Raw genomic sequence first — 15,521 nt, 5'->3', positions numbered from 1 at the left:
CGATTCGGAAAACGAATAGCCTCTAGACAAGTCATCACTAGAGGCAGTGCAGCCAGAATTGCAGCTTCTTCCTCAAGATCCAGTTTTGATCCGGACACCCCTTTCTTAGCTACTTGTAGAATAGGAAAATACAAAGCTATTGTCCATGCATTGATCGATACTGGTGCCACAGGTGGAAACTTCATTAATGCTGCTGATGCAGAAAGAATATGTGAAATCAAAGGGATAGCCCCAGTCGAACTTGTGAAGCCAAAACAAGTTGAAGGATTCAATGGAGAGGCTGCCCCTGCTATCACACATGCTATATATCCTCGACTACAAGTGGGAGAGCATGTGGAAAGCCTATGTCCATTATTTATTACTTCGCTGGGAAAACATTCCATCATTCTCGGGAAAGCTTGGATGAAGCAACATGAAGTTGTTCTCGATATGATCAATGATCAAGTCCTCTTCACTGGAGATTATTGCAACCATTCTATACCAGATCGAGCCCTCGAAACAGAGCCTATATCTAATAGCGAAAGACAAAGGCCAAAGAAGAAAGCCAAAGAAATGCCTCCTCCGGAACCTGCTCCGAAAGTGGAAAAACCAAAACCTTGCACCATAGCAATGATTGGCGCAGCACCATTTCGAATGCTCATGAAGCAAAGAGGAGCTCAAGTCTTTGCTATATCAATGAAGGACATAATCGAGCACAAGAACAAGACCAAAACTGAAGAAATTGACTCTCGACTGATCCTTCCGAAGGAATTTCATGAATTTTTGGATGTTTTTTCAAAAATGGCAGCAGACAAGCTACCTCCCCATCGACCTTCAGACCATCATATTGAACTCGAAGGTGATGCAAAGCTGGGATATGCACCACTCTGGAATATGTCAAAGGAAGAACTTGATTTGGTCGAAGAATATGTCTTCGAGCACTTGCCAAAAGGGTTCATTGAAGCAAGCAAAGCCCCATACTCTTCACCCATTATGTTTGTGAGAAAGCCAGGTGGTGGTCTTCGATTCTGTGTTGACTACAGGAAGCTAAATGCCATAACGAAAAAGGATCGATATCCCATACCACTCATTGATGAAACGCTGGCCCAAGTCATAGGAGCAAAATATCTCACCAAACTGGACATTCAACATGCCTTCAATCGAATTCGAATGCAGACAGAAGAAGATGAAGACCTCACTACATTCAGAACTGATTTGGATCCTACAAATACAAGGTCATGCCCTTCGGACTCACAAATGGTCCAGCAATATTCCAGAGGTACATGAATGAAACCCTCATGGATTACCTCAACCAATTCGTCACCGCATACATGGATGACATTCTTATCTACAGTGCTACTCGAGCGGAGCATACAGAGCACATAAGGAAAGTCCTACAGAAGCTTCGAGAAGCTGGACTGCAAGTAGATATCTCAAAATGTGAGTTTTTCGTCCAAGAAACCAAATTCCTAGGACTCATCGTGGGAGTCAATGGCATTCGCATGGACCCTGCAAAGGTTTCTACTATATTGGAATGGCGAACTCCAAAATCGCTCAGGGATATGCAAGCTTTCATTGGATTCTGCAATTTCTATCGAAGGTTCATCCGAAATTACTCCAGCATCATGAGGCCATTGGTGAACCTTACCAGAAAGGATCAGATATTCGAATGGACTCATGCATGCCAAACTGCATCGAGCTGTTGAACAAACAGTCACAGAAGCTCCTGTCTTGAGGCATTTCGATAGAAACAAGACAGCCTATGTCGAAGCAGATTCCTCAGACTTCATCTCATCAGGAGTCTTGTCACAAAAAGATGATCAAGGGGTTCTACATCCAGTGGCATACTTCTCGAAAAAGCTAGCACCTGCAGAATGCAATTACGAGATATATGACAAGGAATTGCTTGCAATCATCAGATGTTTCGAAACATGGAGACCAGAACTTGAAGGGACAGATTTTCCAGTCCAAGTCTTGTCTGATCACAAAAGCTTGGAATACTTCATGTCCACCGAGAAGCTGACAAGAAGACAAGCTCGATGGGCTGAATTCCTCTCTCGATACAACTTCCAGATCATCTATAGGCCTGGGAAGCAAAATGGAAAAGCAGATGCTTTGACTTGAAGGCCTGGTGACAGACCAGAAGGCAATGATGACGATGATCGACAAAAGCAACAGCTTCAGGTGTTGCTACCACCTTCGAGGCTACATCCAGACATTCAGAAACTCAAAGAACAAGGCCAAACAGCTCAGCTAGCTCCAGTGGAAACTCATATCAGAGATATGACAATTCTTGAGAAAATCCAAAAGTCTCAACTGGAAGACAAATTCTGCAAGGCTACACTACAGAAGCTTGAGAATGGTGATCGAACAAGCAAAGAGGTTGCATTGGCTTATTGCGAACTCAAAAACGGCATGCTAGAATATCAAAATCGAGTTTGGGTGCCAGAAACCATTCAGGTGGACTTGTTGAGAGAAGTTCATGAACAACCTTCTATGGGACATCCAGGAGCTGGAAAGATGCTGCGAGTCATGAAACAGCACTATTACTGGCCAAACATGGACAAAACAATAATTCGATATATCAAAAACTGCCATAGTTGTCGAAGATCGAAACCATCTCGAGATTCCTACAATGGACTTCTACAACCAATCCCTATTGACAGTCGACCATGGATGGATATATCAATGGATATCGTGACAGGATTACCACTCTGTGAAGGGAACAATGCTATCTTGGTTGTTGCATGCAGGTTGACGAAAGAAAGACATTTCATTCCGTGTTTCGCTGGGCAAGAAGGGACTACTGCAGAAGCTACAGCACAGCTCTTACTTCGACATGTATGGAAGCACCATGGTCTACCAAACTTGATAATATCAGACAGAGGTCCTCAGTTCATTGCAGAAGTCTGGAGTTTGCTCTGCAAAATTTGGAAAATTTCGGCCAAACTTTCAACTGCCTTCCACTCAGAAACAGATGGACAGACTGAGCAATTCAATGCAGAGCTTGAACGCTTCTTGCGAGCTCATGTGAACTATCTTCAAGACAATTGGGTTTCAAACTTGTGCATGGCGGAGTTTGCTGCCAACAGTTTGCCATCAGATGCAACCAAGACAAGTGCGTTTTTTGCGAACAAGGGCTATGAACCAAGAATAAGCTTCGATACAGAGCAGCAAGCATATCAGAGGACGTCCGTGACATTGCAACTAAAACTGCCCATGAATAAACATAGCTGCCTGTAGATCAACACCTACATGCTTAAACGACTGGCCTTGAGACTTATTAATAGTCATAGCAAAGCATAAGCGGACAGGAAATTGTTTACAGGAAAACTCTACACGCTAAGCCTATAGAAGTAGGAAGTGGGGCTAGAACCTAATGTAGCTAATCCTGAATTTGGACAAATGATAGCCAATCAATCGGTCTTGGCCTTTTATAATGTAGTATAGTATAGACAATACAGTAAAGCACCGTTATAATGATGTATTTGCTGCCAGCAGAATATATCGTTATAATGATAATATCGCTATATTGATTCTTATGTAATCCAACTATCTAACGTACTCTGCACCCGTGACTCTTGATCTAATGCCTCAAGAGCGAATTCTAAATGCTCGAGGCCTCGTAAATAGTCTGATTGAAGAGCCTCTTGTTCTTCAGTAAACTCAATCAGAACCTGGAGTGCTTGACGAGCGCTCTTCACAGAATGTAAAGAGCGCTCTTGCAACTCTTCTTCATCATCATCTTGAGTTTGCTGAAGACCTAGATGCTCATCAATAACCTCTTGTAGAATCTCGTCCTCGCTTGGTGTCCCATCTTGTATATCCCTTTCTTCGTCGCTTGGGTTTAGAAAGTTAGAAATTGCCATAACGTCATGAATATTGCCAGCTCATGTAACTTGTTCATAGAGTTTGTTGATACCTGGAGGAGTAATTGGAATCGGAAGAGCAATCAGAATGCTGACAAGTGTAGATTTTCGAAAACACTTGTAGATTGTTGTATTTGTGACAAAATGATTCCAGCTCTGTAGAATCCATGGGACCGCAAAGTGTAGATTCATCGATTCGAGTGGGTTTCAATCTGAGGTAAAAGCATTAAGCATAAAAGAGAGCCACTGTCGTCGATAATGGCATTTGAATGATTGAATGATGCCTTGATCAAGGGGCTGGAATCGACTAGTACTGTTAGCAGGAAGCCAACAAATACGTATGTTTGTTGGAGGAGGACAAAGCTCAAGAGCAGTGTTATGAGCTGAGAAGTTATCCATTGTAAGAAGAACTTGTCGAGTCGTTCCAATATGTCGATAGAAAGCGTGAAGCCATTCGCTCATAATTGTTGTATTCATCCAAGCCTTCTGGCTCGCACGCCATTGCCCTCCCATTGATGGTATATCGATATTTCGAAGTGCGCGCGGCTGTTTATATTGTCCAATCATCCACACAGGTAGGCGATCAGTTCCAGAAGCATTAACACAAAAGACGAGGCTCATTCGAGTTTTCTCCTTCTTTAATCCTGGAAGCGTTTGTGTTGCAAGCCCTGGAGACGGCATCATCTTCCAGTATAGGCCTGTCTTGTCCATATTATAAACGCCCTCCTCTTGAAATTCACCAGCGATAGTTCGTAGAGCCTTCATTTCCTCCTCTGCTGTTTCTGGACAAGAGCCTTCTTCGCCGTGTTTTGTATGGACCTTGATATGATATCGTGCTTTAAATCGATGGAGCCAGCCAGTTGAGAAGTCTGGGCATTGTAGATTATCGTCGTTCAGTAGTTGTTGCCAAATCTCTCGAGCCTTTTCTTGTAGTATATTACCGCTTGTAAAGCCTCCACGCGATTGAATTCGTTGCTGCCATATAATAAGGAGTCGCTCTACTTCTGGCCACTGCCCAACTTGTAGTCGTGATCCCGTAGGTTGTATAGCTTTGTCTAGATCTTCGAAATGTGAGCTTAAAGACTCAGAAACTGTCGACTGACTGAGTTTATGGCCGTAGTTCTGAGAGAACCATTCGATACATTGCTTTTGAGAAGGCTTCGGGTGTTGTTGACTTGCGTAGAGCCCGGCGTTGCTCAATAGTTATTGAAAATCGTTTCGTCATTTCAAGGTCTGAATAGGAACACCATAGCATGGATAAAGCGATATTCAGGAAGGGAGCTGCGATATCGTGATAATCGGTAATTGTATGGTGGTGTTGTCGGGACCAGGAAAAATATCGCAATAATGAAGTTATCGCTTAATCGATAATCGTTATAACGGTGCTTTACTGTAGTAGGAATTTTGACGCGTTAAAAAGGTACAAACAAGCCTACGCGTACCCATGCTCCAACCTATGCCCAACCCCCGGTCATCCCACGACCCACTCATAAAACTTATGAACAACACCTCCGTACGATTCCGTCTCGATCTCGACCCGGAACGATTGAAAAACATGGAGGAACACGGTGTGATGTTAGAGCGCGGCGATAGTGAAAGCCAGCGAATTATCGCAACGGCACTATTCGACGTTGCTGAGGGAAAAACCCATCCGAGCTCTGGGCCATGCCAGTCGCATCCGCATTCCCCATACCGTGGAGACGGCCCCACAGGTGCCGTGAGACAGAATGCACACTGCATGGATGCGATTACTCGTGTGACGTCGGGACGCTGACGACGTCACGGGGAGGTATAGGGGTCTGAGGGAGAGTACAGCAGCGGGGTAGGGTATGACAAACGCGTGTAGCGGATGTGAGGTCAAATACTTGAGGAAATGAGAGAAGTGTGGTAACGTATTTCACCATCGTACTTCCGACGACTTAACTTTGCTTTGATTTCTATACGACGCTTAATGAAGTTGGTAGTCTAGTTTATCCTAACAGGGCTCTCGCCTCGTTTAGAGAGTAGAAGGTCGGCCATTTCTTGCACAGCTTGCGGCTAGGGTGGAAATCCACGCAAATCTAGGTCGAGAATGTACTGAACGATAGCTGACTCTTCGTACGGACTCAACTTGCATGAGTTGGGAATAGAGTCGCGTCGGGAAGCCAGTCCTTGAATTCGTCAACGTAGTGTTGTTCGAGGGACATCGTACGTTACTGCAGCACTCTTAACATTCTGAATATGTTTTAGCTATCCAGGCTATTAAACAAGGCCATATTCTACCTTCTTGGGAAGAGCTTTGAGCTTGCATTGTTGCGATACTAAGTGTTTATTCTTGGTCTACGCATCTTCGCATTTTCTGTGGCCACTCGCTTGTGAAATACGTTAACTTAACTAGGAGTTTTATCTGCCGTCTGCACGCTAGACAACACGAGGTCAAGGCGGCCGGTGGTGGCAAAGGCGCAAGATGGCGTGCCATATTGCCTAATGCATCCCGTTACCTGCGCTCTTTTCGTGCTGCGTCACTAAGGGCTCGAGAGTTGGGCGTGCCGTGTGCTAGTGAACGCCGGTGCGCGCTAGTCGGTCATAGCGAAGATGTATTAATTGGTGTATTTGATGAGTACATGTCCCGAGGGTGCATGAGGTGTTGTTGATCCGAGAATTGAGTGGCTTACGGATCCTTCGTGGTTTCCTGTAGGGGTCATAGGCCTCGTCAACAGGTAGTATCACATCTCAATTCAACGGTGTCGTATGTCGTCTTCTTCTTTTGTACGACAAATGAGTTTCTCCATGGATTTCGTTCCCCTGAATTCCCCGCATGTTGGTCACTGTCGATATTATCCTAGGGCTGCCTGTGGGCGTGCCTTCTTTCCTCCTTTGGCGGTCTACTTCGAGTAAGGGGCCGCCTCAGCCTCAGGATGGAACCCCACAAACCCCATCCACGAATACAATTCCCAGGTACGCTCTTGGAAATACCCTGCATCATATTAGTAATAGCTCTGTATTATATTAGGTTTAGTGGTTAGCATCAATGAAATCTCTTCACACCCAAAAGCACAGTCTATTATTTTCTTTACCTCATCTCTGGCCCGCTATCACAAAATCAGGGGCCTCAGCCAAAGTGTTACAAGAGGCCCAGAAACCTTCACGCTGGCGCGTCTTTTGTGTCCGTGCATTGATATCCTTATCCGTCTCCATCTTTCCATCTTTCCCCCACTTGGACCCGTCCCCATCCCCTACTAGTGCACCTATTTTTTGCTACATATTGTGCATTATTGTGAATTATTTCCCACTGTTTCTATCACATCTATTGAAACCCCTGAGTGCCCGCAAACGCCTTCATTGGGGAGCTCTTGGTAGGGGGGTCGATCGTGCCTCCACACCATCCATGAGATCTCTTGGCCTGTGAAAGTACCGAGGTCTTAGCTCTCAAATGATGGCCCATCAGCACGTCAGCCCTGTCGCACTTAAATGAAGCCAAGCCCCAGACAGTCTCAGGTATATTTCTTCGTTTGATCCTCTTCTGGTCTCCAACGTCGGTATCGGATTTCCAGCGCCGATAATACAGCACATGGTGCCTGACGACCCGCTATGAGATCTCCTCCGCCAGAAGTCCTGGCGTCGTGGCCGAAGCCGAATTATGTCGACCCGGAACGTAGGGGGAACGAGGGCGTCATCGTGCAGTCCATACTCGTCGTCCTGGTCACAGCAATGGTTATCATACGTCTATATGCGAGGATTGTTATTACGAGGGCTGGCATCGGTTTGGATGATGCCTTGATCATCATTTCTTGGGTCCGTTCATCTCTCCAAGTAGTGCCAGCGCGAGGACTACTCCCAGGCTTTTGTGAAAGACGAAGCTGACGGAATTGAACGTTAACAGGTATTCGCGATGGGCCTGACTGCCGGTGTTCTACTCGCCATTGAACGGTATGGTTGGGATATACATGTTTGGGATCTCCCACCAAAAGATCTGGTTGTCAGCCGGATGGTAAGCCATTACTTGATTTACTATTCACCTGCGATCCTCTTATAATATATTCAATGCACTGTTTTACGCTCACACCAACTTACATTGGATACTATTACAGGTTAGCTGGGCGAGCATGGTCCTATACATCACAACCACGTCTCTTACCAAAACGTCCATCCTCGTCTTCTATCTACGAATTCTTGTCGCCAAGGTCGATAAAATCGTCACCAAAGTCACCATCGTAGTCGTTGTCGTCTACTACATAGCCTCCTTCCTAGCCCTCTTCCTCCAGTGCCGGTATACCGCCCCAACTCTCCAACCACTGCCCCTACTAACTCCATCAGACCCTTCCAGCACTACTGGGAAATCCTCATCCCCACCTCCGTCGGCACCTGCATCGACGAGAGCATACATATGATCACCAGCGCCGTTTTGAACATCATCATAGAGATCGCCATATTACTCATCCCGCTCCGCTCCCTCTTCGCCCTCCGCATCCGCACAACCCAGAAAGTCCACCTCATATCTCTGTTTTCCGTTGGACTGCTCGTCATCGCCGCCGCCAGCGTCCGCCTGGTGTATGTAGTCATCATCATGCAGGAATCATACGACGTATCCTGGTACGGATATTTCGGCTGGCTATGGGCGTCGATCGAGGTACATGTATCCATCATCTGCGCGTGTGTGCCGTCTTGTCGCGCCTTCTTCGTGGCGTGGAACCGATCGTTGAGTAATAGCGGGAGCAAGATGGGGGGGCGGAGTGGCACGTATCCGAGTGGTGCGGCGAGGAGCTATAATAATATTGAGGATGACGTTATGGGGCTTACAGATAGGCGGTTAGGGACTCAGGCGAGGGTGTCGGCGCGGACTAGGAGGAGTGAGAGCGAAGAGGATAGCATGGAGGGGTCGAAGGGGGTTACGATACGGATGGAGGTGATGCAGTATGAGGAGGAATACCGGGAGGGGGTGCGGAAGAGCCGCGCGCAGAACGTGTGTGGCGTAAGAGACGCAGGGCTGGAGTTGGGGATCGAAAATCACGGCGCTGTGCGGGGGCCGTGATAATCAGGAGTAAATAATTTCTTGTTAGGTTCAGCTTGGAGCTTGGGAACGGATGGGTATCTAGGCCTTGGGATAGACGTTAGGTCTTTTATTTATTATGTAGATTAGCGCCCTGTGGCCGTAAAATATAATCGTATTCTCTCCTACACTACAGCTGCACAAACTCTTGAGGCTCAAAGAGGAAGTGCTGATGCGGAGAACTTCAGCCACTCACTCTTGGCTACATTATACATACGAGGGAACTGTTGCACGTAGGTGGCGTAGGACTGCCATATATGCCGGGCGTAGGGCAGACTGATGCCGGGCAAAGCTGGGCGGGCGTAGGATCGGCATCAGCTTAAGCTGGGCGTAAGGATCAGCGCCAGGTCTACTCGTACTTTGGGTCAATAATTGTTAAACGTGCAATGATCGTCTTCCCCCTTGTAGAAGTATAGTCCAATAAAAACCCGAGTAATGTTATGCTGCTTTACCACTCGTACGTACGTGACGCGTTATATAGATTGTTATTCCTCGCAACTTTTTAAAACAGCGACGAGGTGGAACTACGTACATGGGTCCCCTGTTAACAATTATTGACCCAAAGTACGAGTACTATCCCCCCCCTGAATGATTGTCACGCCTTTTTACCTAAACCGATCGCTATAAGTGGGTTTCCCCAAACTTCAAAATTAGCGGGTAGTTACAATCATTCAGGGGGTGGGATAGTACAGCTGGGCGTAGCTTAGGCGAAGCCGGGCGTTTGAGACGGTTTGGGTCGCCCAGCTCAACCAGGCCTCAGGCCTGAGCTAGCTTCAGGAGCCGGTCAACAAAGAAGTTAGTACGTAGGCCCAGTACGGAGGTTATTTTCATAAGTTTTGTGAGTGGGGGGGGCTATAAAAGCCAGGTACGGGGCTGCGCGCAAATCGATGGTGTATCTCGCCTCATATTTTATATGTGATCGATACATGAGTTTATGCTGTTGTGCACAAATTCTGGGGTCCCATACTTGATCCACTCACAAAACTTTTGAACATTACCTCCGTAGATAGATAATTAATTCAATTGCCCTACCTGTGGAAGCCCCTATAGCGATACTTCTGCTCAGTTGCGGAAACCCACCCAAATTGGCTAGGTATCCCCCCACACAGATAATGATACAACACATATTTACCAGCACCCCAGTAACTTAAAGAGAGGCTGAGTTTTTACCGAGCTTCGCATTCGAACTACCCTATTAATCGTTTGACAATCCCTATCAATCGTTTGATAGGCTGCGTCATGGGGGACCCACCCTAGACCGGACCATGGTCTGGTCTGGTCTGAAGCTAACAACTCACGGTCCCCCACCCGCCTCCTAAGAAACCGGTCACATGATAATAATCTTACTATAATATTTACCAAGTTAGTTATAATCTTACTTTATCTTAATTAGGAAGCGAGTTACACTCGGTTATTCTTAGCTCCTCTTAGCTCTCGTGTTTTCGTATTCATAGCAGCTACTCTCATAGCTACTCTCGCTCTTACTCTTACTTTTACTCCAGGATACAGGTCAGGGGGAACGCTAGGATCAACTCAAGATGGATTGCCAAGGCTCGCTTAAACGGCACCTACCACAAAGATGGCCGAAAAGTTGAAGGATACAGTAATACGGAGGTAATGTTCATAAGTTTTGTATGTGGATCCTGAGAAAATTGGGGACTGTACAGGGGAAAGAGCATGGGTACGTGTATGCTTGCAAGTATCTTTTAAACGCGTAAAAATTTTACTACTCCGTATATAAATTTGTATGTAGGAAATATACCTTACCGGCGCGCCACGTATTTGGCGAGGGGTCCGAGGACGGTCCGGGGATCACACCTATTTTCACCGGTCATCCCACGGTCAGTTGGCCCGTGCACCGGTCCGAAGACCGTCCAAAATCCAGGATCAAAGCTTCAACCCATACGGTTGAAGCTTTAATTTCCTATCTACTCTTCTAAAGCTTCAACCCATACGGTTGAAGCTTTAGAGTAGATAGGAAATTGACAGTAGTATGACAGTAAAATTTGCTCACCGTTTGTGATCCTGGGGCCGTTGATGTGATATTGCCGTCGCCGGCCACACTATCGTCATGAGTCCATGACAGCGACTGCCAATACTGACTGGAAGCACTCACTCCTCAGACCTGACACTGTCAGCGTGGAGTGAGGACAGTACTATCAGCGTCCTCAGGGTGAGACCAAGGGTGGGCGTTTCTGGTTTCCTCGAATGGAACCATCGCGGCCGTGGATGAGGCAATGGGCGGTCCTGGGACCAGGAGTTGGAGCGGCGGCAAGGAAGCCACAAGAGTTGAAAGGCACGCCAGCCAAGCAAGAAAGGCAAAGAGGAACTGAAGAATGGCAGACGAAACAGTGAAGGAAATGACAGAGGCGAATGGTGATGGAAACGACAGAGGGAACGGTGGTAGAATCGGTGGTCGAAAACGGCAAAGGAGACCGGTGAAGGAGACCGGATGAGGAGACTGTCATACTGATATCCGTTGCACTCAGTTTGCTATCAAACTCAAGAGCAAACTTAGAAATCTCCTACTATACATATTTTGGCTTGTCACACCAACAACAAGAGCAATACTACTCAACGATTGCTACAACCCTCTATGATTCATTATGTAATGGTGGGTGCACCAGATGTGAGAAGGGATGAATTTACTAAGACAACACACTGTCTTAGGAAACAGAGCCAAAGGGTTGTAGCTTAGACTATTCCACAACGCAGCAATCAGGTGTGTGATGTAGTGAAGTGGTTCAGACAAGTTGCAACAAATGTTGAGTCTGGGAACTCAGGGGTAAGTCAGAGGTTAACACCTCACTGACTTTTCAGAAACAAGGAGTAACAAGATGAATGCTTGGAAGCTTGGAAAAGACGTGGAAGTATGTGATAGTCGATTTACTGTATTGTCTGCTTGCCCTTTCTTAAGGAAAGGGCAATCCTATTTATGCTAAAGGAGTGTAGTTCTCTCATTTTCCAAGACTTTCCATGACTAACCAGGCTTGGTAACTGTAGTCGACGTAAGAGAATCCCATAGAACCATCTCCTAGGTTCCTAGCCTATAGGAAGTGAAAGGAGGTCCAAGGTCAGAGTACCCCTATAGACAAATTATGTCATAACTTAACCAATCTTGTGGGTAACTAAAGAGCGATGACGTGTAATGAATCATAGACAGTTGTAGAAGCTTTTGGAGCTATCGTTCATGTTCCTAGGCCTCTAGTTGATAGAGATATGTCATGTGTAGTATTAGCCCAGTAACTAAGGAGTGATGTCATGTAATGAATCATAGAGGGTTGTAGAGATATGCTATGTGGTAATATCGGCCCAGTAACTAAGGAGCGATGACGTGTAATGAATCATAGATGGTTGTAGCAATCGTTGAGTAGTATTGCTCTTGTTGTTGGTGTGATAAGCCAAAATATGTATAGTGACTTGTAGGTTTGAGGAGGAGATTTCCAAGTTTGCTCTTGAGTTTGATAGCAAACTGAGTGCAACGAATGTCAGTATGACAGATAGTTGCAAAAACTAGTGGATATTGGATAGTTGAGCTATCCACGAACTATCCTGAATATCTAGCTATCTGCCAACTATCCAGATTACCCATGAGGCACGACGCCACTATATAAGTAGATAGTATTTCCTTAGATAGGAGCTTCGTGCTCAAGTAGAAGACACAGAGGTTTCTTGCATAAGGTTGACTTGACAGAGGAGGCAGGGGATTAGACACAAAGGCTTTCCAAGTAACACGTTACAGTATTGTAAAGAATACTAACTATCATTTAGAAGTCAGCGTTACATCTACCTTCATTAAAAACTGAATTGCGCATCATCAAAATAGCTCTCCAACCTCAATCTATGCAGCTGTCGACCAGTTTACAAAGGGTGCATCGCAAATAATGCATCAATTAGCATTGTTAAAGGCAGAGAACCAGAACCTCCGACAGGCAAATGAAGTAATAAGCAAGCGCCGGAGGGCTAAAAAAACACGTCTACAGCAAGGGGGATCACTTAGTCAACAGGATGCGCAGGGTCTACAGGACGAGAGGGATGTTGTGCAGCAAGTAGAGCAGGAAATAAGGGCGAGCAGTGGTCGCAAGCCAAGGGAAGAAATGCGTGCATGCCGCTGTGGGAAGTGTGGAGAGACTGGACACAATGCGCGCACTTGTCAGATTGTAATAGACATGTCTGAGGAAGAGGACTCTGAGTAGTTTCAATTGATTTCTAGTGTCATGGTGGATTTATCGTAATTTTTGTTGCGGGGGTAGATAATTTTGGCCGGTTCGCTATACATGTACGTTAGGTGCTAAAGGTATAATAGCAAGAAATATATCGTTCCTATCAAGGAATCCTACAAACTTGTTGTTCTAAATGAGCTAAAAAGGAAGAGGGACAATGTAGGTGTCATACTGACATTCGTTGCACTCAGTTTGCTATCAAACTCAAGAGCAAACTTGGAAATCTCCTCCTCAAACCTACAAGTCACTATACATATTTTGGCTTATCACACCAACAACAAGAGCAATACTACTCAACGATTGCTACAACCATCTATGATTCATTACACGTCATCGCTCCTTAGTTACTGGGCCGATATTACCACATAGCATATCTCTACAACCCTCTATGATTCATTACATGACATCACTCATACTACCACATGACATATCTCTACCAACTAGAGGCCTAGGAGCATGAACGATAGCTCTAAAAGCTCCTACGAACCTCTATGATTCATTACATGTCATCGCTCTTTAGTTACCCACAAGATTGGTTAAGTTATGACATAATTTGTCTATGACATAATTTGTCTATGACATAATTTGTCTATAGGGGTACTCTGACCTTGGACCTCCTTTTACTTCCTATAGGCTACGAACCTAAGAGATGGTTCTATGGGATTCTCTTACGTCGACTACAGTTACCAAGCCTGGTAAGTCATGGAAAGTCTTGGAAAATGAGAGAACTACATTCCTTTAGCATAAATAGGATTGCCCTTTCCTTAAGAAAGGGCAAGCAGACAATACAGTAAATCGACTATCACATACTTCCACGTCTTTTCCAAGCTTCCAAGCATTGATCTTGTTACTCCTTGTTTCTGAAAAGTCAGTGAGGTGTTAACCTCTGACTTATCCCTGAGTTCCCAGACTCAACATTTGTTGCAACTTGTCTGAACCACTTCACTACATCACACACCTAATTGCTGCGTTGTGGAATAGTCTAAGCTACGACCCTTTGGCTCTGTTTTCTAAGACAGTGTGTTGTCTTAGTAAATTCATCCCTTCCTTGGGTGGCTAGATTCTCACATCTGGTGCACCCACCATTACAGTAGGCAAAGAACCTAAAGGGTCGTTAAGAACGAGGAAAGTCAAAGAGTAGAGTTGCCTACCCTTTAGCAACCTTAGCTACTCCCCCTACCTAGCCTTATCAAAAAGGCTCACTACTAACAACAGAGAATTATATAAAGCTTGATTTCCTTAATAAAGGAGAGCTTGTTCTTATTTCATTAATTCCTATTCTACTATCAAAACCATATCAAGCATATAAGGAATTACCACAGCTTATCCTCAACTAGGACGAGAGAAAAACCCTCGTTATGAACGACTAAAGTATACTACTTAGTATTGGAAGATACTATATAAAGACAGTCTTCTAACTTACTAGAAGGTAATTAAGAATAACTAGTGTTAATGGAGGGTAAGCTACTGTAACACACCTTATCACCTCGATGCTAACAACTATGTTAGTTTGTTTATTACTCATTTGTTACGTGTTAGAGAGATTAGAAGGTGTTTTGGGAGAAGTATGGCAAGTTCTCATCTATAACGAGACTCTATAGTACTCTTTAGGAGGAGCGTACAGCTGATAAAGTTGATGTAGATATAGCAAGAAAGGAGGTTGATTTTACAGCTACTTATATGCATTGTGGGTGGGGCACGAGGGAAAAGAGCAGTACTTATGAAGAAGGATATTGATATTGCTCGTTTATGGCGAGAAAATAACAATATGCAGTGTGCGGCACAGATACCTGATTACCTGTGGTGTTCAGGTAATTACCTGGGTAAGTACCTACCTGGGCTCATTCTCAAAATACCTGAGTATCCCGGTATTTTCAGATACTTACCCAGATACATGCCAAGTATTGCCAAGTGTAGCCAAGCCGCACAAATGCTAACGTTGAAATACTCGTCTTCATGCTTGATATGGTGATAATTGCCGTGAAAATGAGTGACTCTCCGTTGTCAGACGTGCCGACGGACCTTGATGGCTATAATCCTCACGATGAGCCAGCCCTACCAGGGCTTTTTACCCCTTTTCAGCAATCAAATCCAATTCCTGTCCGTCTACACCCGCCTAGCCAAATGCTACCGCCAACGCAGTCGCTGCTGTTCACGAAGGAACTATATTCAAGAATACTACTTGAGAGCAACCCGCCAACTATCAAAGTATGCTGTATGCAGCCTAATTGCGGATACTCGCCCGCAGCTCAAACCCATGCTCAAGCTGCTGCTTCAACTGGCAATCTTTGGAAACACTATAGTCTTAAGCATAAAGGAATCTATGATGCTCTTAAACACAAGAATACAGCGCCTTCAAGTCAATCTAGCAGCACATCATCATTTTTTGAGCCTCGGAGACCAGCGACCCATGAATCAAGA

The 15,521-nt window shown here is 45.2% G+C and overlaps 3 protein-coding genes across 3 annotated transcripts; 2 read left to right on the top strand and 1 right to left on the bottom strand.

Annotated features, from left to right (window-relative positions):
• Nucleotides 1-3,518: 3,518 nt before the first annotated feature.
• Nucleotides 3,519-4,017, bottom strand: VC83_06542 (uncharacterized protein; the record flags this gene model as incomplete). The annotated part of the gene is made up of 2 exons (XM_024470139.1): nucleotides 3,519-3,819; nucleotides 3,902-4,017. 2 exons carry the CDS (start codon nucleotides 4,015-4,017, stop codon nucleotides 3,519-3,521), a joined length of 417 nt encoding a protein of 138 aa, XP_024323701.1.
• A 1,127-nt stretch (nucleotides 4,018-5,144) lies between these two features.
• VC83_06541 (uncharacterized protein) lies at nucleotides 5,145-5,643 on the top strand (the record flags this gene model as incomplete). Its single annotated transcript, XM_024470138.1, has 2 exons — nucleotides 5,145-5,565; nucleotides 5,638-5,643. The coding sequence occupies exons 1-2, from the start codon at nucleotides 5,293-5,295 to the stop codon at nucleotides 5,641-5,643; spliced, it is 279 nt and encodes a 92-aa protein (XP_024323704.1). The 5' UTR covers nucleotides 5,145-5,292.
• Nucleotides 5,644-6,823: 1,180 nt separating this feature from the next.
• VC83_06540 (uncharacterized protein) lies at nucleotides 6,824-9,091 on the top strand. Its single transcript, XM_024470137.1, has 4 exons — nucleotides 6,824-7,622; nucleotides 7,711-7,818; nucleotides 7,919-8,097; nucleotides 8,145-9,091. Exons 1-4 carry the CDS (start codon nucleotides 7,419-7,421, stop codon nucleotides 8,857-8,859), a joined length of 1,206 nt encoding a protein of 401 aa, XP_024323703.1. The 5' UTR covers nucleotides 6,824-7,418; the 3' UTR covers nucleotides 8,860-9,091.
• The last annotated feature ends 6,430 nt before the right edge of the window (nucleotides 9,092-15,521 follow it).

The sequence above is a fragment of the Pseudogymnoascus destructans genome, assembly GCF_001641265.1.
Source record: "Pseudogymnoascus destructans isolate 20631-21 unplaced genomic scaffold scaffold_12, whole genome shotgun sequence".
Classification (NCBI taxonomy): Eukaryota; Fungi; Ascomycota; class Leotiomycetes; order Thelebolales; family Thelebolaceae; genus Pseudogymnoascus; species Pseudogymnoascus destructans.
Note: the sequence above shows the minus strand (reverse complement) of the source record. Positions and strands in the feature narration are given on the sequence as shown.